Raw genomic sequence first — 24,393 nt, 5'->3', positions numbered from 1 at the left:
ATCCTTCAACGCAAGGCCCCTATCTCATGGGCATTCATGGTCCAAAGTGTCCCTGACACGATCAGATATCGTCCAGACTTCTAGAATGTCTCCATAGCCTCATTAAAAAGGACTCGATCACCCAGATCAAAATCATGGCACACAGCAGCATTTAACTTACTGAAGGCTTGGCTCCTGCAGTATCTCACTGTTCTGGCAGTATTTGCAATCATGCGCTAGAAAGAATAAAGAACAAAAGAAGTGAAATGCAGGGAAGGTTAGCGTATAATCCATAAAAGAAAACAAGCCATTATCTATCGTGGGAATACCTGGGACCATGAAAAAAAGCCTGTTCTGAGACACTGACTATCTGGAGGCCACTGGCTGATGTAGAACCGGTTTAATGACTTGAAAGAGGGACCTACAGTCACATAAGCAAGGTGCTTCCCGCAGGAGGAATCCTCACAGCATAATTCTCGTCCAGCTGTTTGCTTGTGCCTCTGACATAAACATCAGCCTGTTGTTTCTGAGACTTACCCCTCAGGCCTAGTTTTCACCATCCCTTCCCAAGGTCATGGTGAACTTTTGTCAGAGAATTTGAAACTATCTGAGATGGGGAAAAGGGCTAGCTTTTCTTCCTCCCAGTAAACAGGACTCTGTAATGAGGTATTAGATTCTACTGACTGAATACAATCAGACTATCCTACCTACACATTTTGGTAAACACTGTGCATCACTGACCCTTCTAATCTGCCAGCAGGAAGTGTGTGCTTTTTTTTTTTTTTAAGATTTTATTTATTTATTTGAAAGACAGAGATCACAAGTAGGCAGAGGCAGGCAGAGAGAGAGAGGGGGAAGCAGGCTCCCTGCTGAGCAGAGAGCCCGATGCGGGGTTTGATCCCAGGACCCTGAGATCATGACCTGAGCCAAAGGCAGAGGCTTTAACCCACTGAGCCACCCAGGCGCCCCAGAAGTGTGTGCTTTAATGTTAATCTTCATTATTTGATTTCCTCCCTCCTTCCTTCCTTTTTTTTCCCTTTCTGATTGTCACACTTCCACATGTGCATTTTAGAAAATGGGAAAATGCAGAAAACAAGTAAAGTAAGAGCAAAGTAAAAATCACTTAGGATATCACCTCATTTATATTTTGGTACATTTCTTTCTAATGCTTTAAAATAAATATGTAAAAGCATCTTTTTCAGAAAACTGAAGTCGTAGTGTACATACATCTTTCTGTTTTGATAGAAATTTTGGCATTGTGACTGTTTTCCGTGCCACGTGCATTTTAAAACACTAAAAAAATGAGTTGGTATTCGATCTTATGAGCATAATTTATGTAACTTTGTTAATTTTGTCATTAAGTGATCCTCTTAGTTTCTTGATGTTTTGGTTGCTATAAAGACTTATAAGCGAATTTTTTTACACTACACTCAACTTAGTTTAAGACAAAAGGAAAAAGGAGGAAAAAATAGGAAAGGCAGGTACATGAGGAAAAACATCGGTGAGACTCACGCATCATTTCTCAGCTAGGATGTACATTTCTCGCTCAGGATATTTTAACGGTAGCTGGGACCCCCAGGCTCTGTGTATTGTCTCAGGACCCCTTTGCTGTTCAGACTCTAAAGGGGTCCCGCAGAGATGGTGGATTAATTCTAACACTAGCAGAAAATTGATAAGGCTCCAGCCAGGAAAAGAGATTTTCTTATCTCTGAGTGGCTATGTAATTCCAGTCTTTGCTTTCGTTTCTCATGGACCCTTGGCTTGCCAAAGTATAGAAAATGACTTCAAGAAAGCTTCTCTAGGGGTAAAAACAAACAAACAAGCAAAACGCCCAGCTTGTTCAGCAGGAAAAGAAATTCACAGAAGAGTGGAAGCTTCCGAAGGACATACATGTGAACACTTAGCATTCTAAGTGTTCTGCTGAGTCCAACTGCTCTGAGGACTCTGGGAACATTGCGTGCCACGTGTCTGCACTGGATCATTTCTCACACACAAAGAGGCAGTCGGAAAAGTTGGAACTTCATTTTCATAAAGGGCCCTAGAAACCAGCGTGTCCGTTGATCAGCACGAGAAATACATTACAAATACCTCTAAGAAAACGTAACATACAATGTATAATTAGCCTCTGATATATGGAACCCTGAAATAAACAGGAATCATGATAATTTCCCTGCTAATTTACTTTAAGTTGTTTTTTCACTTCTCTCGGCTTTGCATCCGAAGGACACAAGTATATTCTGCGTAGAATTATTGTAATTCTTCAGATATTGAATGGAGTGTAATTACCGAAAACCCCGGGAAATGCTGCCAGTGTGCCCCTCTGAAGAATAATAAAACAATTAGCAGGGGTCAGAAACCTCTTCCTATACCATTGCGCGGGGAGTAATTGTTCTGCTTTTTAGTTTTGAAAGCTAAAACATTTCCTTCTGATTTTGGTTTTAGACTACTCTTTACAGCTATACTCTGAGGCTTCATCATTTTTAGCTCATTATGCGGTTTAAAATGCGAGAACAATTGTTTAAATCAGCAATTTCCAGCTCTGGAGTTCATTCTACCTTTCTAAATCTTTGATTAATTTTAACAATAGTTTTAATTTTGACGTATCCTTTTTAATTGTCCTCAAAGGTAACTTCAGTTTAAGTTTGAAATCCAAATCTGGCTTTTGCGATAAGGCCTGTGGTTTTCTTTTGTGAGGTCTGCATGGTCACGCTGCCCCCCGTAAACCCTGGCAATGGTGCGACAAGCCTGCGCGAACCCCGCTGGCATCCCAGGGGACGCGCGCCCGCAGAAGGCTTTCGCAAGGCTGGAGAAGGGTTAGCTGGACACTAACTCCACCCACTTTTGCATCCATGGACACCTGCGGTAAGCTGCTAACCACTGCACCTACAAGCACCCTCCCCTCCCGTTAAAGAGGCTTCAGAGGTCCCCTTCTTCAGGTGTCTGCAAGGTGCATAATCCCTTTCAGAGCCTGCCTAGCAACACCAGCTTCCGGCTGTTTGGAGCCATCCACTGAGAGGGACTCATTCCTGCCAGGACAGCCACCTTCATTTTTATATATCTCTTGACTGTTAGAAATTTTTTTTAATCATTCTTAGTCAAAGCTGGTCTCCCTTTGCTTTTCACCCACTGATCCTAGTTGTGAGCTCTGGAGCCACAACAAACACATTTAGTTCCTCCTGTTCTTTTTGTTTTGTTTTGTTTTTTAAAGAAGCAGACTCCCCACTGAGCTGCGAGCCTTCTGTGGGACTGCCAGGACCCTGGGATCATGACCTGAGTTCAAGGCAGAAGCTTAACCACCTGAGCCACCCGGCGCCCCATTTAGTTCTTCCTTATTAGGACGGTTCTTCAAACACTTAAAGACAGCCATTGTGGACATCTCCTCACCCCTCTGCCCCCAGGTCTATTCTGGTTTGGTCTAAACACTCCCAATTTCTTTAACAATTTTCAGTTTAACAATTTGACAGTTGTGGGTCTCTTTAGGGCAGCCTCTAGCATCGTGCCCTACATTAAGCAAATCAGAGAGCAGAAGAATGATTATCTTCCTTCCCTGGTCTGGATGAGGCTACACATCTGAGTCCACAATGTAAAAAAAGTCACATTGCTGGCATCTGTCGAACTACTAGCGAATTAAACCTCGAGCCTGTTTCATGAGCTGCTGTCTGGACCCAGCTTCCCTCTCTGTTGCCATGCACTTGCTTTCTTGGACCAAAGTGGAGGATTCTGCATTTATCTAGCTAAGAGCCTTTCAGTCCTTCAGGGACTTAAGCCTTATATGCTGTTTTTGACAGCAGACAGCCACGTATTTGCCCGTGTTCTCAGTTAAGGTTGGCAGAAACGAAGTTTAAAGAGACACAGGCTTTGTTATCCAACGGCCGCAGCAGGGATGAAGCCAAAGATCACACCCTAGTTTTCACGATCGTGCCGTAGCCGGTTGGCCTGCCTAGAGCAGGCCAGGCAGCTTTGCAGTGGGACCGGGCCAGTGAGAAAATACTCGATTACTCCAAGGCAAAGCTTCTCATCTGTTTTCCCCACCTCAGCAAACCTGAGGTTTGTGACACACACCCTTTAGCAACAGGCTTATGAGAACAGCAGTTTGTAAGCCGGGAGCCAAGCAAGGAGAATTCGCTCCTTTAGAAGGCGCTCTGAGCCAGTGTGTGGGGGGGCAGTGTGAACCCCGCTCTCCACACCAGACCGGACTTCCATGGGCTCGCCCCACCCCCTGCTGGGAATCACCACCTTAGATTCTGCTCTGCCCATGACCCGCTCAGGCCCTCTCACCAAGAAAGCAGTCCATAGTCAGAACCGTGGAAAAGGTTTTAAATTGCACACAGCCACCGTTTTTCCGGAGACCCGGTCTCGGTCTAGGTCTTCGGGGTTTATTTGCACAAATTAATATGTTCACGCAGTTCTTCACCCACGAGGCTGGGAGACAGGCCCAAACGAAGGCTGACGCATCTCCCTCCGGACATGAACTCGCAGAGGGAAGCTTGGGAAGGAAAAGCCGGTGGCAAGTGAAGGACTCTGTACCTACCCTCATGTGTTTATTTCGTTAGCTGAAAACAGAGCAACTCGGAAGGAAGTGTCCTTCTTGGGGGCCAGGCTTACAGGCAAAGAGGCTGTCCGAGGAAGGGGCTGTCTGCGGTCCAGCCTGGCACAGATAAGAGGCCTTGAGGCTATGGTCCCAAGCACAAATTTCCCTCCAGCTCCATAAGTTATTCCCTTTGAACCCGATGAAGGGTAGGAGGGGCTTTATCTCAGGCTGGGCCCTTGGGACTGGGCCTCCCTGTTTACCTTTCAGGCGGCTCCCAGCCCGCAGAAGTGGGCTGGCCAACTTACACCTTCACGCCTGTCCAGATAAGTCGAGAGCCCAGCAGGCCTTTCCAGCTGTCTCCAGCTTCTCTGGCCACCTCTGTCCAGGCCCTTAGCTCTCCTGTCCCTGAAGAGGAGCAGACTTTCATGACTCTTTTCAAGTTCAGACCAGCAGGCCCTGGAGGCAATGCCATCTTGCCCTGTTGCACTTTCTTGACCTCCCTCCCACACACAGCTTCCAGAACAGCCTCCCTCTCTGCTCTGAGGCCTTTGAGAAGCCGCTCCTGGACGTCAGGCCTCTTCTAAATGCCTACTCTGAGCAGATTTTGTCTTTCCTTCTCTTCCCCTTAGATCTTTGCCAACCGTGTTCTTCCTGTTTCCCACACTGCCTCTTCTTTTCTTATTTCTGCCCCTACTGATTTGACTCTGCCCCCATCTGTGTGTTATCAAATAAAGAATCTCCGTCAGTTGTTCCTTGCCGAGTGTGTGTGAAACCACACCTACATCACCTGGTTATTTTACTCAGATCCTCATATATTTAGGACAGGAGTTTTTTTCCACAAGATCTAGAAATATTTATAGTCTCTCACATACAAAGATCGTGCCCACGAGAGAAACTGAGTAGAATTAAGTGCACAGTAAGGACAAGAAGTAGAAGACAAAAAGGCCCAGGAGCTCAGCCAGCCTCGGCGGTGTGCATCACAGAGGAAGAGCCCTGAGCCCCGTCCCCTGGCTACGGATCTTTCTATCCAAGAGGTATGTGACATACAGACATATACATGAAATGTGCATGATGCTCGTGATATATTGTACATCTCCCAGCCACAGGACCTCATGGCTCAGGTGCCTGTCCAGGCACATGCAGAGTATTGTGCATCTCTGCATTCAGGAAAGGGTGATGAAGGGTGGACACAGCACCACAGAGAGAAGGGGAGAAGAAGAATGTCCAGGCTGGAACAGAAGGCTAAGGGAGTCATCTTGCAGAAACTGTCAATAATGCAAAATGCCTGGGACATTCTGCTTAATCAAATTTTCTAATAAAATAGAAAACACTTCTGGATAAAATCTTTGTTCTACAAAGTCCTTTATTTTTTTTAAGGAATGTAATGTATTTATTTGAGAGGGAGAGAGAGAGAGAGAGTGAGCAAGAGTGCAAGAGTAGGGGGAAGGAGAAACAGGCTCCCCACTGAGCAGGGAGCCTGATGCAGGACTCAATCCCAGGACCTTGGGATCACGCCCTGAGGTGAAGGCAAATGCTTCACCAGCTGCGCCATCCAGGTGACCCTATATAAAATTCTTTAAAAATACTTCAGAAGAAAACAAATGCTTCAGTGTATTGTCCTATCTCACTAGGTCCAACACTGAAATAGGATGGGGTTATTCTTTTATTCAACAAATACTTCTTGCATGTTTACAATGTGCCAGACACCTTTTTGGGAGCTGGAGAAATATCAGTGAACAAAACAGATAAATACCTGGTCCGGGACACTTACATTCTAGTGGGGAAGACAGACAATGAAGAGGCAAGTAAAGGTTGTCTCATATTATGAAATCAGCTGCCAGGGCAAGGTTATCTGTCTGAGAATGCTGGGTGTGGGAGAGAGAAGAATGTTTGAAGCGTAGTCAGGAAAGACCACTCGGGGGAGGGGACACATGAGCAGAGACCTGAGTGATGAGAAAGAGTCAGACAGGTGAAGACTAGCAGGGAGACAGTTTCAGGCAAAGGTAACAGCTAGTGCAAAGGCCCTGAGGCAGGAAAAAAAAAGAAAGAAGGTTGGTCTTGCCAACTTGGACTGAGTACAGAGGAGATGAAGAGTGAGGTGAGGCTGTATGGTGCTCAGAGCAACAAGTCTGGATTTGATTGTATTATGTTATTGTATTTAACATGGTTTTGTTTTCCTCCTGATATAGCTGTATGAAGTTACCTCTCCTGGCATTTTGCTTTTGATATCTCTTTTATTACTATTGTGAACTAGTTCTTAGATCTTTTTTTTTTTTTTTGCTTTTAATATTTCATGTGTTTATGCTTTTACCTTCTTAACTATATATAATCTCCAAAAGGCCAAGGATTACTTATTGGATTTCTTTATACTTCCTAGTGAAATCCTTTGCCCGAACAGTCAACACAGATTGCTTTGCTATGAAACATATCTTTTGGAAAATCGCATTTAGCCCAGTTTGTGAGGTCTAGATAAAGAAATAAACTTTCAAGGTCCTCTTGTAGATTTCTATTGTGTGAAAAGTTCTGAGAATTGGATGTATTTGAACATTTCAGTTGTTACTTGGAGATTCTTTTTTCCATAGCTTGATATAAGCCTAGTGCTTTCTCCACGGATCTTGTAATAATATTATTGGTGATAGAAAACATATCGTTGCTAATTATGTAATGCCATAATTAGTGACACAGAAATAAAAGGATTCAAAGCATTTCTCTTTCCTCAATGAATTAGCTTCTGCTAATGTTTCCAGAAGTGTAGAAGCTTTGCCCCATGCTTCTCATTCCAAATAAAATGACTATCTTAAAATAATGTTCATAAATAAATACACCTAAATATGGGTATGTCTGAAATAGAACCAACCTCCTAATACAGTAGCAAGCGTGGCTATCAGCATGCTTTATGCAGCCTGGGATAGTGGCAGCCAGCCAGCATATTATCCTCTAATCCATTGCTAGTCTACCTCCTAAATGTTATAAATATTCATGTATGCCATAGAAAGCTACAAAGGGCTTTATTCAAACATTTTTTTGAATACTCCTTTATGTTTCCCCCAAATGAAAGAATGTCTGCTTTTTTTTTCTTTGCATAAGGATCAGAGTGTGAATTCTCTTTTGTTCGTACTCATAAATCCTGAAAACCAATATGCAACAAATTCTCTAATCCTCATTTCATACCTCAAGGGTAAAAAGGTTCAAAATAAAAATCCTTAGGGCTGGCACAGTAGTTTGCTCTATCTGTGCAATGCTGCCACCAAGAACAGGCATCTGTGTTCCTGGCTACCCTGGTGACTTCTGCCCCTGGCAGGGTCTCCCTCCAGGGAGACCGCCTCCCAGCCCCATAAAGGCTGCCAGCTCTGCTCACCACCTTGGCTTTGCAATGAATGATTGTGAAATGGCATGGACACCAACCTGAAAAGAGAGATGTCTCCTTCCCCAAGACACATGGGGACAACAGCAGCCACTAGTGGGAGTTATAAGTGGCAGTGGTGGCATTCTGGGGGCAGAGGGTGGGTTTGTTTACAGGGAGAGAAGGTTGGAAAGCTGAAAAGTGCCAGGTTGGTCAAAGCCAGGTTTAAAAAACATAATCAAATCGTTTTGAAATTCCATGTCATTTTCCAGTAACATCAAACTTACAAAAAGCAATTGTAAAATTAAACTTTCTCATGATGTGACTTACCAAATGAAATAAAGTTTATAGCTGCTAGAGCGGAACACTAACAGTTCTCTTTCAGTATATCCTTTCACCCTTCTCTTTTATAGTAGCGGAACCCCCTAATTTTTAGTGGGTACATGGATACCCCAAATCAGGGCTGCATATTCCAACTTTCCTTTCATGTGACTAAGTAAGTTTCCAGCCAGTCAAAAGTGAACCAAATGGTGAGTGCCACTCTGGGTCACGTCCTTACAGGGAAAAGGCGTGTCTTCACCTTCTCCGTCTCCCCTTCCCTCCACCTGACATGGCGTGGTGGTGGTCTGCCATCTTGGACAGTGTGGATGGAGAAATGGCAAGAGAGGAGAAGCCTGGAACCTTGACCCCTTCGTGAGACACCACACTTGCTCAGACATTCACAAGAGAAAGAAACACACTTCACTTGTGTAAGTGTGTTAATTCAGGTTCCTGCTATCGCAGCCCAACTGCTAGCCCCGGGGGGTGGTTAAGTTAAGGTGGAATATCTCTGAGAGATGGGTGTGAGGAGCTGGGTGTGAAGGGTCTCTCCTCATGGCAAGGCGTGTAAGAGCCCACTGCTGTGGACATGGAGAGGAGAAATGGGAGAGGGGAACTCTCAACAGCCATCAGATAAGACTCTTCCTTTGAAGGTTATGGAGGCGACACCAAGATCTAAGAGCCTAGAAGAAACAACTTTCATTCTCCTTGACAGATATTTTTGCTATTCTTGTTTGTCCTGTTCTGTTCACTTTAATGATCAAAAGTTCTAAAGCTCAGTCAACTCTTTAAGAAACTCTGTCTTCTACGCCTCTGTGCACATGTATATTTTATAGTCAAATAGTTGCCTTAGCTATCCCTTGGTCTGCATTTCTGTGTACGTGATCTGGAAGGTTCTTTACCTATTCGCTAAATCTTTCATTTCTGGAAAACAGATTTTGAGACATCAGGGAAATATGTTTAATTCTCCATACTAATAAGTGAGCAAAGAATATATTTTTACTTTGATCAAAGATTTATTAAACTGACAGTATTAGAGATGCTCATACTCTGCCCTTGGAGGGGGACACTGCTGAGGAAATACTTGCCCTCTAGCACAGGGCGTCTTTGAGGCGTGTGGACTCCTATGCTCTTTCCTAACAAGCTTAAGGCATGGAAATTCAATTCCCTGACAATTTGGACTTCTTCACCAGGCTGCGCTTGCATTAAGCTCATTCCCAAAGCTGGATGGTATGGTCCTTACAGATCACTGCCGGATGTTTCCAGCTCTCCTGGAGCGAGTATACCAGCTGGAATTTCAAGAAACTAGAAGAACCGTTTTCTGAGGAGACTTCTGTAGCACTATATATGGCTTAAAGGAATCTGGACCCATCAACAATCTCCAGACACAGAAGGAGCAGGCAGGACCCCCATCTGCTGTTGGGTAAATGGACCCACAGAGAAGTTAAGAGATCGCTACAAAGGAACGAAGCTGAGAACTGAGCCTCCTGTCTCCCGAACTCTCCAGGCTTGAGCTTTTCCTGCAGAGCCATACTCCCCACTGCAAAGTGTAACCCTGGGCAGATGCTTACCGATGCAGAGATCACACTGTAACACCCCAGCCATCCAGGCCGCAGCCAGAGGATTTAGAAGACAATGGAGCATTCCATGAACATGCACTATGTAGCTAAAGATAGGTTTTGGCATGACCTGCTTTATTGCCTCACAGAAGATAAGAAAACGAACGGCAAGGCAACTCTTGCCAGATGATGGCTTTTTCTGGCTGAGCGGAGATGCAAACTACTGAAGATACACTCCAGTTCCACATTCCACATCTGTGTTTTTTTTTTTTTCCAAAAAGTGGTCTTTGTTATGAAGATTCTCAAGTTCCTTCTCTGAACTTGGGCAAATTTTATTTATTTATACATTTCAATGACTACTCCTTAAGAAGGATCTGCTGTGGCATTGCTTTTTACCTACGGGCTCAGCAGATTAACAACTCAAAGGCATCCTGGGGAAGTCTAGCTCTAGGAATCTTACAACAAATAACAACATGGAAGTCACTCTGGAACATTCGTACATTTTAGCAACAGGCAGCCCGGGACCGAGCACGCGGCACAGAAGCTAGTGGCCGCTGCGAGCTGCAGCACAAACGCCATTCAGTTTGACAAAAGAGAATCGACAGACTAAAATAGGCAGCCAACTGGAACCAAATCTTTCAAAACTCCTTTATATGTAACGACCTTTTTAACATGGCAGCGTATATGGAAATTATTTCCTTCATTAGGGCAAATGCAGATTTGATTTAAAAAAAATAAAACATTGCAGATAAGGTTATAATACTGTACGTACCATTTTTTCAAAGTTTACTAGATTGTCAATGAACGTCTTGTTCCCCTCATGAGTAAATGTCATATCTGCACAAAAATAAAAGTCACATTCTAATCACTAACAGAAATATGTCATACCAAGAAACCACAATAGCACCATTAGATTATGCTGGAAGATTTGCATAACACTGCAGTTGGAAAAAGCTGATAATAGTTCCTTTTATGTTGGGTGTTTAACTTTTGAAAGCACTTTACCTGAGATTAGTAAAATTTCCAAACTAACCCACGGTTTCACTATCAAGTCTTCCCAAATCTTAGATCTCTGCTCCTCCAACAAGCTTCGCAAGCCTCTCCCAAAAGTCAAGGGGGAGAGGAGGTGATGAAGGGCAAAGGATGGGACCATTCTTTCCAAAGAGCTCAGTCTGATCAGGTTCTTGTCCATGTTCTTTCCCACATACCCCTCCCTGGTTTGACCTGTGTGTTCCCTTAGAATTACCTTTAATGAGCAAAGGCATGAAGGGGATGAGAGGGGGCTCCAGCTTAGCTACAGTCAGCCTGTAGGCCCTGTGGTTTCTAGAAGGATCCTTAGGAGAAAAAGAGATGCTGGTTAATGACTAATGACACATATGCCAGTCCCTCTAACTCCTAACACACCTAGACTTGTTTTGCCCCAAGCAGATAGTTTTCAATGAAGCCCGTAGCTATAAAAGAAACATAGATGTAGTTAAATTGATTTTTGTTTTAAAACAATTTCCCTTCTGACATGAAAATTATTTGCTTTTTGTTTCCTTTTTTGCCTGAGAGGGAGATTTGCCTGCAGGGATTGAGGGGAGAGTCCCTTTGTGAGCAAACACAACGTATGTAAAATAACACCCCCTCCACCAGATTCCCCCTCCAGAAGCATGCCTCCATCCTGGAACACCCCCCACCCCCCCCACCAAAGCACCCCCTCCTTCCTGGGACCACCCCCCTCCTGAACCCCCTCCTTCCTGGGACCCACCTACTCTCAACAAAGCACCGCCTCCTTCCTGGGACACCCCCCCCCTTCCTGGGACACCCCCCCCAACAAGCACTGCCTCCAGCCTAGGACTCCCCCAAGAATCACCTCCTTCCTGGAAATCCCTCTCTGGAAGCCCCGCCTCCTTCCTGGGACCCTTCCTGGGATCCCTCCCCCACCCCACCCACAGCACTGCCTCCTTCCTTCATGGACTTCTCTGAGTTCTTTTCCCGCCAGCCCCCTGTGCCCTCCCTGAAACCATCCCATCACTCCTACCAGCTCCCACTCACTCCTTTTCTGTCTGTGAACACCTCCCAGCCAATGGGGAACAATAATTTTGGCAAGGCAAGGAAAATGCAGCTTCCAACTCAGAGCCCACCTTTTCTAGGTGGAAAAGATCCTATTATACTGCTTTTCTTAGTTACACAAATCGACCTTATGTGGGACATAAGTCCTCTTTAAGCTGACTCCTGAGGGTACCATTCATTAGTCAGACATGCTTGTTTTAGCAGCACTAAAACGGGATCATAAACTTCTTAAAGTCATACAAGGACAGGTAAAATTTCTGAAATGAGAACTTCAATTCACCTAATCAGAAATTGGATTAACGCAGTGAACAGAATCAAGGAGCCACTGTCACTTACCATTAAACTTTCAAACTCCGCATAGAACTTCTTGAACTTGCTTGGCAGTTTCTGTTAATGACACAAAAATGCCACACTCATATGTCAGATTCGATATCTAGATATGTATCATGTGTTACCATTTCTAGGGGTAACGTATTCCTCCGACTCTTAATCAAACATCTCTAAAAAAGCCTAGGCTGTAATCTGGCTTATCGTTTGGACATCATCTGGAACATAAAGAACTTACCTTTTAACACTCTTAACCTCATTGAAACAAAAGTAATGACAGATGCTTTTTGGTCTTTGTGTTTTTATGATGTTTTCTAATTATTCATACAGAGGACTGCATTCTCAGACCACTAGTGATTTGGGATTACCTCCTCCTACCTTTTAAACTCTTTGATTCCTGTAATTAGGAGTTTAGGCCAGAGAATAGTAGGATTAAAAGTTTTAGAAACTACCCATTCAATCCTCCTCTTCCCTTACAATGTAAACTACATGAGAACAGAAATTTTCGTCAGTTGTGTGTTTTTTTTTTTTTTTAAAGATTTTATTTATTTATTTGACAGAGAGATCACAAGCAGGCAGAGAGGCAGGCAGAGAGAGAGGAGGAAGCAGGCTCCCCACAGAGCAGAGAGCCCGATGCGGGCTCGATCCCAGGACTCTGAGATCATGACCTGAGCCGAAGGCAGCGGCTTAACCCACTGAGCCACCCAGGCGCCCCTCGTCAGTTGTGTTTATTGTTATAACCCCACTGCCTGGATGGGTGTCAGGGATGTAGTCACTATTCCATAAACATTTATTTGAATAGATTAAACCCATGTTTCCTAGATGGAAGAAATTAGGTCTCATAGTTTAAGCGACATGCCCAAAGTCACACAGCAGATGACGGTCAGACTTCGAACTCACATCGCCTGCCTCCTTTCTATGCCTCTCTCACACGTGCTACGCTTTTCCACATGAGCGTCTCCTCACTTGACTTCTCTGCCCTGCTGTCATAGGAGCACGGACGGCTCTCCCGCCGTGGTTCCTGCTTCAGCGCCGCTGGCTGTACCCACATAGCCCATCGGCCATTATCAAGTCATCTTTCTGTCTATTGGTTCTCTCTTTGCTTGGGTCCCGGGATCTTTGAGACCTTGAACTATTCTCTTCTGACAGGCCATACCAAGGTAGAGCAGCGCGATGTGTCCTTGCTCCAGAGACCATGGCATCCCTGACTGAGTCCTAGGGCTTGGAGATTCCCCGCTCAGCTCTGCTTCCCACATGGAAGTCTACTGGCAACAACGGATTGACCAGTGAGGCCTCTGCACTCACAAAAGAGCTCCTCTCCCTTCTTTCTCTCTTGTGTCTGAATGAGTTTGTCCTATTCCCACTCAAGCATCTGTAAAAAATCTTACTTTGTTTCTAGGACTAGTCTCCCACATATCTTCCAAGCCCATTTTCCTAATATCTCTTTTTGAGTTAGGTTTTGGGAGAAGCTGATAGCTCGCTCAGAGGGAATGTCCACCAACAGGATGAGAGCCAGGATGGGCATCAAGGGATGCAAGGATCTCATTCCACACGTGGTATCCAAATCACCTCTTTAGGTGGTAACTTGCCATGGCCATAGACTACTTTAGAAAAATTACAAGTGAATTACGTTTTGGGTTAGATCTGTCGCTCTACCCATCTTCCTTTACTTAGCTGACTTTTGGGTCAAAGACCAGATGGCATATGGCAATATGAATTTTGTGGGTCTTAACACTACAATCTATGTACATCCTGTGCTTCCAGAGCAATGGTTCTCAACTGGGGTCAGTTTTGCACCCCTCACCGAAATCCACTGGGGGACATTTGGGCCGCGCAGGAGGCTCTCGGCAAGTACAGGTAGAGAAACTCAAATCAGAAATCCTTACGGATGAACGTGCTTCCTACAGGATGATGTAATTACCTTTCACCTTAAAGAACAGTGACTTAAAAGTGAGCCTGCGTTCATCTTCTCTTTCAGCAACATGCAAGGATGAGAACAGTAGCTCTCAGACCGCTGTGCTCCTTCCCCTTCCTCATGAAAATGAAGGACTGTCCCATTCACTCTCTCCTTCCGCAGCCCACACCCTCCCACCCCCCTGAGCAGCCTCTAGTGTTTCTCTTTAGACCAAGACAGACTCAGAGAGTGCCCCCCTCATTCTGTGTCTGGCTGCTGTTTTATGTGCTACCTGCTCTGGGGCTCCCCAGGACCCCTGGAAGGGATCCTCCCCACCAAATCCTATGGACTCTGTGGAGGCATCAGAAGCTGGAAACAGGCTGGGGAAGGCAGACTGCCTGCACGGGGACCCTAGGTTTCCAGAGATTCCAGGAACTTTGGGCTTCCAGACAGGGCAGCCTGCTGTGCGGCTTCCTCGCCTCAACCTCGTGGCAGCCCTAACTGCATCCATGTACCCACTGGACGATGACGCCAGCTGCGTGGCGCGCAGGCCTCAGCAATTCCCTCATTCCTATATTCAGGGGATGAGCTGCTGTGTGCTGCATCAGCCTGGAATTTTAAGAGAAACCCAAGACAGAGGAACTTGTGAGGACCTGTCCTATAAACAATGGAAACATTTAGGAGGGACAGGGAAAGAAAACAGTTTCAAGAGGCAAATGAGGAAGGAAATGTTTTAAGGAAAATATTTAGAGATGCAAACAGCTGCCTTTGGTGCCTCTTTAAAGCACCCTTGCAGATGAAATCTCTGTTATCTACTCCTTGACCTCTTTTTGTGTCCCACTTACACATACTTTTTTATTTTTAGTAAGAGTCTATTTTTGTGTGTATGTTCTATGAGAGATTAGTATTTCTTCAACTATATACCACACGTCAGGGGTCGGGCACATTTTGAGTAACTTAGCTGATGAAAAACGAAGATGTTTAGCACAAATCCCCAACTGTCAACAAACCACTAATGGTATTTCCTCCAGAGGTTCACAACACACCTTGGAACTTGGGCCGCAACCTGAATATTAGCCTGCTGTTGTGCCTGCACACACAGAGAGGTCGGCCAGGCGGTTAAGAGATACTTAGTACTCAGCAGGGCCAAACAGTTGGCCTTCTGGCTAATTTTCCCCAGAGCCAAATGACTACTTGGATAAAAATGGATCTTCTGTCCTCTCTTAATTATAGATAAGGCAATAAGCAGACATTCCAGAAAACAACGGAATTCGTGAGCAAAACCTTTGAAATCATCCCAGCGATGTTGTTGATTCATGTTCTACTCAGAAACTAGATGTATTATTATTTACCTTGCACAGACCAAGAAGCTGAGACCCCCGCATTTCCCTTCCTCTCCCATGAAAGGACAATACCTTTTGAAATTCACACTCTCAGGCAACTGGAAAAAGGAGACAGGTCACTTCCCTCAAAGTGTCCCACCTTTTCCATTGTTATACCAGTGTGAGTGATATTTCTATTTAAAAAGCTCACTGGTGAGCCTGTGTTTTTATTCTTAAGGCAAAAGTCACAGCTGGATGTCAGCTGAGGCTTACCTCCCACGTGAGTGCCAAGCGGCTCACAGCAACATTACTTAGTCCCATGACGATGGCAAAAAAGGAATTCAGATTTTTGTACTCCTTACAGCTGAAACACAAGAGGCACATGGCTGAGTAAAATGACACTTTTGAGTGTGATTAAAAAAAATTAGAGTTCTATTTTCTGATAGTCATTAATAATCGTCAGGACTCGTTAGGAGAACAGGCAATGATAGATTTAATGCACTGGGTAAGTTCCACTCGGGTGACCATGTTCAGTTATCTGGCTTCCTACGGTAATTTTAGAAAGGGGATGGTTCCAGCCATCTAGGTTCAGGTTTTGAGAAGGAATTTAAAGACCCCTTCCCTAGGGATCCTTAGGATGATCTCAGAGTTTCCTAAAAGCCTTGTTGGACCTGGAAGGAAACATCTCATGAGGTAAGAGGGAAGCAAAATGTCCTTGAAGACTTTCGGACTTTGAGCCTGAGGCCTCCTTCCCTTGAGAAAGGAACAAGGAAGTCAACTTGCTGTGCCCGCAGAAATTTCTAGCTGCCATTCGAAGCCTTCTAATTTGTTGAGAAATATCAGCTTACAAGTCATGATCCCTATGAAGCTGACAAAGAACCCAAACAATTGACCAAAAAGTAACCTTATTTTCTGTTTTACTGATGGTAACGAGCCTGATCCCTTTATGCACTTTGGCAACTGTGAGCCTTTATGAATATACATTTGGGAATAAGACTATTGTGGAGCAAGATCAAAGATTCTTATTAGAATGGCAATATTTAGCCCAGGTAGTTGATTTAACTTAAAAAAAAAAAAAAAAAGAAAAGAAAAGAAAAAAGAAGGGAATTCCCAAGCTCCTACATACCAGTTCCTCAAAAAGGGAAAGAATTAATTTTGAAACAAGTGCAAATCCTTTACCCCAAATCAATATGGTTATCTAAGTCAGCTGGATCATAATTAAATCCTGTTTGGATGAACATTTTTGTGAAAGGCTAATTAAATTGTTGCTTTTGCTGCCTGCGTTCTCTTTGTAGGGGAAGCAATGAGTGGTTCTTACATGGTCTGTGTGGAAAGAGGAAAATCGTTTTCAGAGAAGCTATCAGGTGTGTTATCCCACTGGTGGAAAAGTAAGCAAAGCCTTTGCTGTGCGGGGGGGGCAGTGGCTCTCAGGTCAGGAGCTGAAAGCAGTTTCAGAGACACCCCCGCCCACCCCCGCCCCGCCCCCGCCCCGCCCCCGGGCTGAAGGCAGGGAGAATAATCATATACGTATGTTTGCCTTTGTCCTAGCCATGTGCTCTTGAACGCACATGCAGGAATACAGACTTGCCTTTCTGGTCTGCTCTGTTCACTGTTCCCAACTAACCTCATCACCCTAGGTAAGTCACAAGCTGTTCCCACGCCTCAGTCTCCCCTGAGAAAGTAGATGATAGTACTTGAACTCCTGACTTCATAAAGCTCTGGGCATGTCAAAGAGCTTACATGGAATTTGTTGAAGTTCTCTAAAAGTCTCGTTCTTGTAGACCTTGGTCTAGGACAGTCTACAATCTTCTCCAACAGGGCCGTGCTCACAGCTCCACTTTGGGACAGCACCAGCTTAGGAAAGGTTAAATAACATAAGCCAATTTATACCAAAGGCCAAAGCTGCCTACTCATTCCCATAATCATAAGGAAGAAAGATAAAAAAGGCAAAAACATTAAAAAAGAATTCCTAAGTTATGGAAAGGCTCTCTTTATGTTGCCACTGTCAACTAACAGGATCAGGCCCCCGAAGGTTTGCTGATCCCCCACACTGGGGTGCAGTATGCCATTCTCTTCTCCTTGTTGCATTTGGCACTGCCAGGCTAAGGCGAAGGGAGAATGTGCTCTTCATAGCAGGAAAGCACGTATCGTCACAGTTTCTGTAATCCTCCTCTTGCAAGTACGCGAAGGCACCTGCCCCTTGCAACAAGGCTGTTCAGTCTCCTTGGCAAAGTGGCTATCCTTTGATCCAGAAATTTGTAAGCAACATCTTACTAAATCTTTCTTCAGAAAGGCAGCTTTTCCAAATTAAGAGATATCAGCTTTTGAATCTGAGGATTTGGATATCCTGTTGAACCCTCAAATTTTTGGCAAAATAATTTGAAGCATTTGGCAAGATAATACATATGAAATGTCAGGCAGCATTTACTTCTTTGTTTAGCTCTGGAAATCAGACTCTGTATGGGATCTAAACTGTTTGACCCAAGAAAATTGCTGGCTGGGGTTACTTGTGCTCCCCACCTTCCTGTGCGAGAGCTCCCTGCATTTAGAAAGAAGTCTCCCAGCCATGGGCCACATTTAGCATTTTATTTTTAGCATTGTGGTGATACCAAAAACATGGAAGTAAACAGAGGTTGTCAGGCATATCTAAATAGCAGGAGAAGATTAAATTCATGTCAGGGAGAAATCTAACCGGCCCCTGCAGTAAATAAATTGTTTCCCATGAACTGCTATTAAATAGAATATTTATAAGCTGCTTGCTTTTTCTGATATCGATGGAGGTGATTTTCATGTCCCAGGTTAGCTGGCCTTTATGCATTTTCCTGATTTCATTCTGGCTGAGTTTTATGTGCTCATGTACCTGCATGTTTCCACTGCCCTCTACTGGTGAGAAGGTGTCCTGTGGGACATCCACTCGAAAGGCCCCATCAACACAAGTTTCCTACGACAGAACTTTGCTGCAGGACTCTTTAAACTGGAGGAGGCACAAAGCCAGGGCAGTTCAAAGCAAAGAGGTCATGATTCTGACTCTGGTATCCATGCTGTGAGGTGTTAATTTATTTATATACTGACCGGTATTACAAAAGCCAGATGAAATTAACCTTTTACCAGAGTTCAATTATTCTAAAGCCCCCGTCGTTGTTCCTTGTGTCTAAGGAGATCCTATATCTATCTATCTATCTATCTATCTATCTATCTATCTATCTATCTATCTATCTTTCTTCCTTCCTTCCTACCTTCCTTCCTTCCTTCCTTCTTTCCTTCCTTTCTTTCTTTCTTTTTTTTTTTTGAAAGATGTAGCCCTAATAGGACAAAATGAAAATGCAGCTCAAACATTTTTTTTCTTCCTAAGCTAATGATACTTACTGGGCTGCGATCTTAATAAATTTTTTTAAGAGCTGAACACGCTTGCTGGGCTGGGAACAAAGGCAAATCTCAGTGACAACCCAAAACTGAATTTCATTAAATCTCCTCAGGAACAAATCCAAGTTTGCTGTGGTCTTTTTAAAATTATGCCTTCCAAATGTGTGATAGATTAGCTCCAGCTAGAAAAGAAAAGAAAACAATTTCATTTCTTTGTTCCTCAATCAAAACACCAATGAGGCTTCTTTATTTGTCACGACAAGTTGATGGGGGTCAGCAAATGTGAGTCCCATCACTGGCCAGGATTCAAGCTATACTACCGGGCGAGGGGGCTTCAGTGGGCTTCTTAAATATAGAACCATCCACGAGGGGCTGTTGGCTTGACATGCACAGGAAGGCTACTCTAAATCATTATGATTTTTCTTGAAGACACAAAGACTTTGTAACAGGCTTTATTAATAAGCTCGGTATTTCCATAAACGGTCGTGTGGTTTCCATCTTGCTGCATACACCCAGGTCCGCCACCGGGCCGCCTGGCAGCCTTTGTCCAGAATCACAACGGTACCTCCTCTCGCTCTCCAGCAAGCACTCACCTCGTGCACACAGTTGAAGAGTTCCCAGTCATAAATGGTCATCTGGTACGCTAAATCTTTGGAGCTCATCAGTTCAAAAGTTCCCACTGTTCCAACAGTTGGGCCTTCCTGCTCTGGCAAGGGAGTCTATGAATAAGAAGGCAAAAATAGATCAGACTCTCAGGACAGAGAAGTACTCCATGCTGAATGCTTCAAGGAGTTTTGACGGTAAAGGATTCTGGAGGGGCTTTCAGGACCTCTCTAGTGTCACCCAGAGGAGAAAGACACCTTTATTCTTTTTTTTTTTTTTTTTTTAAGATTTTATTTATTTATTTGACAGAGAGAGATCACAAGCAGGCAGAGAGGCAGGCAGAGAGACAGGAGGAAGCAGGCTCCCTGCTGAGCAGAGAGCCCGATGTGGGACTCGATCCCAGGACTCCGAGATCATGACCTGAGCTGAAGGCAGCGGCTTAACCCACTGAGCCACCCAGGCGCCCCAGACACCTTTATTCTTAATGCTCACTTCCTTCAGTGCCACCCTTAGAGTCATTGTGGCCACTATCATCAAGTCCACTGGCTGAAAAACATGGGCTGTGGCAAGTAAACTTTGGTGAGGAGTGACCTGTGGGGGTCCTCCTTACACTGGGGCCTGGGAGATCCCTGGAAACAGTTCCTTTTCTCTGGTAAAGGCATAAGAAGTCCTTGGAGATGTTTTCCTCCTATTTTCCACTAGCTATTCTGGAGCAGGTACCAGGATGGCCCTTTTGGACATCTGGCCACAGCACCACTAACTGTGGTGGGGCTGGTGACCGTGGTGACGTTCCTGCTTATCCAGCTCGTATAACACATGGCCTGAGCTGACTGGCGGACAGAGGGCTCTGGGTACCGACATGACCCATGCTGGCCCATCCCTCCACTCTTGGAGCGAGGCTGAGCTAGAAATGATAACCACAAAGTCATGGCATTCTGGGTGAGGGCTTCTGCTACTTTCTGGAAGGCTCTCATTCAAAACTTTCTACCTGACTCACCGATCTCATTTGTATTTTATGAGAAATGACGGAGACTGCTTTTCCTTAGTAAAATGAATGATTTGTATGCCTTGGAAACTTATGTATACTATGTGGACATTCATGGATCTGTAATATATGTCCAAAGTTACAAAAGGGACAAGAATTGAAAGAGGATTTCCCTAATACCATGCTAGCCACATTGGGATATTCAGTATTTAAGTTGGAAATACCAATATTATGCAAGTTCTACCAGCATGACTATAAGCAGTAGCACCCATAGCCATTATGTTCCATAAATGCTCACTGGGTTCTGGGCACAAAAGAAATGACACATTCAGGATGTAGGTGGTCTCTGCAAGTTTACAGGCTGAGGGAAGGTTAGCTCTGATCAGGGAGTCCCTCTTGACACTCAATCAACAGTCAGCTGCTGGAATTCATGCGTGGCTATGAAGGACAGACAGAAGCATGGACACACACCCAATGCCCAGATACATGGATAAACGTGTGGGAGGACAGGAATGGGCTTTTTGAGAGTTAGTGGGTATTTCGGATGAATGTACAGTCAGAGAGGTTCTTGGAGAAAGAAGCCAGGCTATAAAAGATTAAACAGACAAACTTGGGTGGGTCAGAACAGCAAGGTTTCCCCTTAGTTCCCAGGTTGGTCTGCTGAAGGATGGGTAGAGATGCAGGAAGGCTAGAAAACTGTCAGTAGACCTGTTTGTCAGGATCAGAGAGCCTTGGGGAACCAAAAAGACAGCTCGGACAGCTTTAGAAAGTCTGTGAGTGCCAGACAAAGAGCTGGGGTTTTGCAACAGAGCAGTGTTCGAGGGCAACAGACTAAATGCAAACCCTACTCTACCTACGCAGACTGGGATCGATTCCCTAGTTTCTTGCATGTCTGTTTCCAGCTCAGGAAACTTGGTGTCGCAGTACCGGATATTCAGGCTTCTTAACAGGATGGACTGAGAAGAATGTCCCTGTATCACATAAGCAGAGTGCCTGGCACAGAGGAGGTCCCCACTCCCACCCCCTTCCTAAAGAGTTCCCTCCCCACAAGTGCTGCGGTGATGCAAATGCACAGGAAAGAATGATGCGAGTGATGTCTGGACATGGGAGCTAAGCTCAGTTGTTCCTGATTCGCTCTACGCAGGGCACAGACAGTAGGGAAGAAAAACGTTAATTCCAAAGTTTGGAAACTTAGGGAACTGGCTTGAAGCTATGGGTAAGTAGCTTATGGAAACAAGTAAGGAGAATGGTTCCAAGCAGGGTGGGTCTTAGGTAGAAAGTTGGGGACAGTCTTTAAAAAAGATTTTACTTATTATTTGAGAGAGAGAGAGAGAGAGAGAGAGAGAGAGGGAGCATGCAGTGAGAAACAGAGGGAGAGGGATAAGCAGATTCTGTGCTGAGTGAGGAACCCAAGGTGGGGCTGGATCCCACAACCGACCGATCTTGACCTGAGACAAAATCAAGAGTTGGACGCTCAACTGCCTGAGCCACCCAGGCACCCCTGAAGTTGGGGACACTTTTAAACGCTGGGTCTGAGGACACCCTGTCGGGCTCAGGCTCTCCATGTTCTCCGCTCCGTCTTGCAGCTTCTGCTGTGTGCACAGCCCTCTGCTCCATGCAACTGCCCTCTTGCTCTCTTCCTCCACAGGCTCCCTAGCTCCCATCTCTTTCTCTCTCTCTCTATTTTTTTAAAGATTTTATTTATTTATTGACAGAGAGAGACACAGCGAGAGGGAAGACAAGTAGGGGGAGTGGACAAGGGAGAAGCAGGCTTACTGCCAAGCAGGGAGCCCAATGCGGGGCTCGATCCCAGGACCCCGGGATCACGACCTGAGCCGAAGGCAGACGCTTAATGACTGATCCACCCAGCTCCCATCTCTTTTCCTTGAGGCCTTATGGCTTTTCATGGAGGGGATAAACTGAGCAACTACAGGGAAGATGCCAATATTAAGAAATAAGTAAAATTCTTTAAGTCATGGATAGTGGTCTATCATTCCTGCATCCCTTTTGAAAGTCATAGAATCTCTTTTTTTTTTTTAGTGGGCAGGGCTCACCAAAGCCTTCTCCCTCCTTGACAAAGAGCAGGCTGGCCTCTTCCCTCCATGCAGCACCAAAGAGGCAATCTGAGTGGCCGAAGTTGTTCTTCCATCTGAAGTGGGGAATGTATGTGCTGACCCGGGGGCCCCCAGTAAGCACCCCCTTGCTCCATTTTCTCCTAGATAGTCCTGGGGCCCTTTCCCATCATATGAGGCACAACAGGCACAACTGCCTGCCAGAGGCATAGAACGGAACTCCCATGTACTTGCCCTCAGGAAGAACAGCATTGTTACCCTCCCAATTTCCAAGTCAAGAACCCAAGACATAAAAAGGATACACAGATCGTCAGTGACAAAGAGATGGCGGAAGTCAGCTGCCACCCAGCATCCCTCTCTCCCCCACCCCGTGCCTGGCTCTGTGGTGGCATTTGTCACACCGCCTTCTTACACCCTGGAGTCCCTCACTGCACTGTGGGTTCCTGGAGGCACAGGGAGGATTCGTCTTCAAGACCATCCCAGAGCCAGAACCATCCACAATGCCTGGATGAGATCATAAGCCCTAAATAAAATTCTAAGGAACTAGCAGGTGGGTAAGAGTATAACCAAATTACAGTACAGTGGGATTTTATTATAATTTGCTCTGCACTAACATTTCTGCTCAAATACAATGGGCAGAGAGTAAAGCGCTGGCACTCCATTATTTCTAGACAACACAGCATAGCCCTACGATGTGTTCTGTTCCAGGCTGTTTTAGTCTCATCTCCCTAATGTCACTGTAACCACTGCAAGGACAGAGCCTCTGGGACGACTGGTCGAGAGTCACACAGAAGGCAGCAGAGCACTGAGTACAAAGCAGACACTTCATAAGTACGTGTTGATAGATCAAAGGGTTTGGCCAACATTTTGTACTACACAGTCATCCTGTGTGCCATTCTTCCTAGAAAGACTGTCCTCAGGGAGATCTTTAGAAAGCTGGAAAAGGCTCCACATCTCCAGTTTGGTGAGGGAGGTGGGGTTCAACCACTCCTTAGTACGATGACGTAAGCCGCCGGCCAGCGAATGGCAGGGCATCACGTGGAAAAAGTTTACAAGCTCACATTCCCCAGGGCTTGCGGCAAAGCAAACGCCTTTCAACTACTCGGGCCTTAACATGGAAGGCTGGTAAGGACTAGAATTCATAAGGCTGCAGGACAAGGTGCAAAGAAACAGAGGTCTCAGAAGTTAGTGTCTGCCTGACAAGGAGCTGGAAACAGTCTGCACACCCCATCCACATGCCAGGTCATCTGTTGCTGTGGCCAAGAACCGGCTGGCAAGACAGGCCGAAGGCAGTGGGACAAACACATCGCACCGCACCTGTGGCAGGCCCACAGCTCACCTGGTTTCTGATGGTGTTCATTTCCAGGAGAGGGCAGCACGCCTCAAGTAGGACATTTCCCCCCACCCCCCTCCCCCAATCCCTCAGTGCTGGGAAATAGTGATCTTTTAGAAAGCAGTGAATGTAGGTGACTGAAAATACAAATGAAAGGACTGTGTGCAGACGGCTCTTCTAGCAACTGTGGATGAGGCCAGCAGGGCGCTTGTGGGCTGTGATGGATGAGGACAGTCAGAGAACGAAGCCACATTTGCTAAGCTCCCCTCCACCGGGATACAAGACATGGCAACAATCCACCTAGCTGAGCAGGAGTGCCCCAAATGGCTCTCCCCCAGCTGGAACAAAGAATCCCCATGAGGCCAAAACAAGTTCTAAGATGTTCCTGAGGGGCTCCTGGGAGGTCAGTCAGTTAAGTGTCTGCCTTTGGCTCAGATCATGATCCCAGGGTCCCGGGATCAAGCCCGCTTGATCCCTCGCATCAGGTTCCCTGCTCAGCAGGGAGTCTGCTTCTCTCTCTGCCTCTGCCTGCCACTTCCCCTGCCTGTGTCCTCTCTCTATCTCGCTCACTCTCTTCCTCAAAAAATAAATACAATCTTAAGAAAAAATTTTAGAACGTTCTCGAGAGGAGAGGAATCTTGATTTACTTCTAATGTCTGATGTGATGACACATGAATGCATTTATGCAGCACTCACGTGGCTGAACTCT

The 24,393-nt window shown here is 45.3% G+C and overlaps 1 protein-coding gene across 7 annotated transcripts in view; it reads right to left on the bottom strand.

Moving 5' to 3' along the window:
• Window positions 1–24,393, bottom strand: part of RAPGEF4 (Rap guanine nucleotide exchange factor 4) — a 291,866-nt gene that overhangs the window by 3,317 nt on the left and 264,156 nt on the right. For all 7 annotated transcript variants that reach the window (XM_047722178.1, XM_047722177.1, XM_047722176.1 and 4 more), the window contains 7 exons: window positions 19,285–19,410; window positions 18,695–18,873; window positions 15,602–15,692; window positions 12,122–12,172; window positions 10,977–11,064; window positions 10,503–10,567; window positions 161–215 (listed from right to left, as the gene is read on the bottom strand). In XM_047722178.1, coding sequence (XP_047578134.1) covers window positions 161–215; window positions 10,503–10,567; window positions 10,977–11,064; window positions 12,122–12,172; window positions 15,602–15,692; window positions 18,695–18,873; window positions 19,285–19,410 — 655 coding nt within the window. The remainder of the gene's footprint in view (window positions 1–160; window positions 216–10,502; window positions 10,568–10,976; window positions 11,065–12,121; window positions 12,173–15,601; window positions 15,693–18,694; window positions 18,874–19,284; window positions 19,411–24,393) is intronic.

Source organism: Lutra lutra, chromosome 3 (assembly GCF_902655055.1).
Source record: "Lutra lutra chromosome 3, mLutLut1.2, whole genome shotgun sequence".
Classification (NCBI taxonomy): Eukaryota; Metazoa; Chordata; class Mammalia; order Carnivora; family Mustelidae; genus Lutra; species Lutra lutra.
This window is presented reverse-complemented; position numbering and strand designations above follow the sequence as displayed.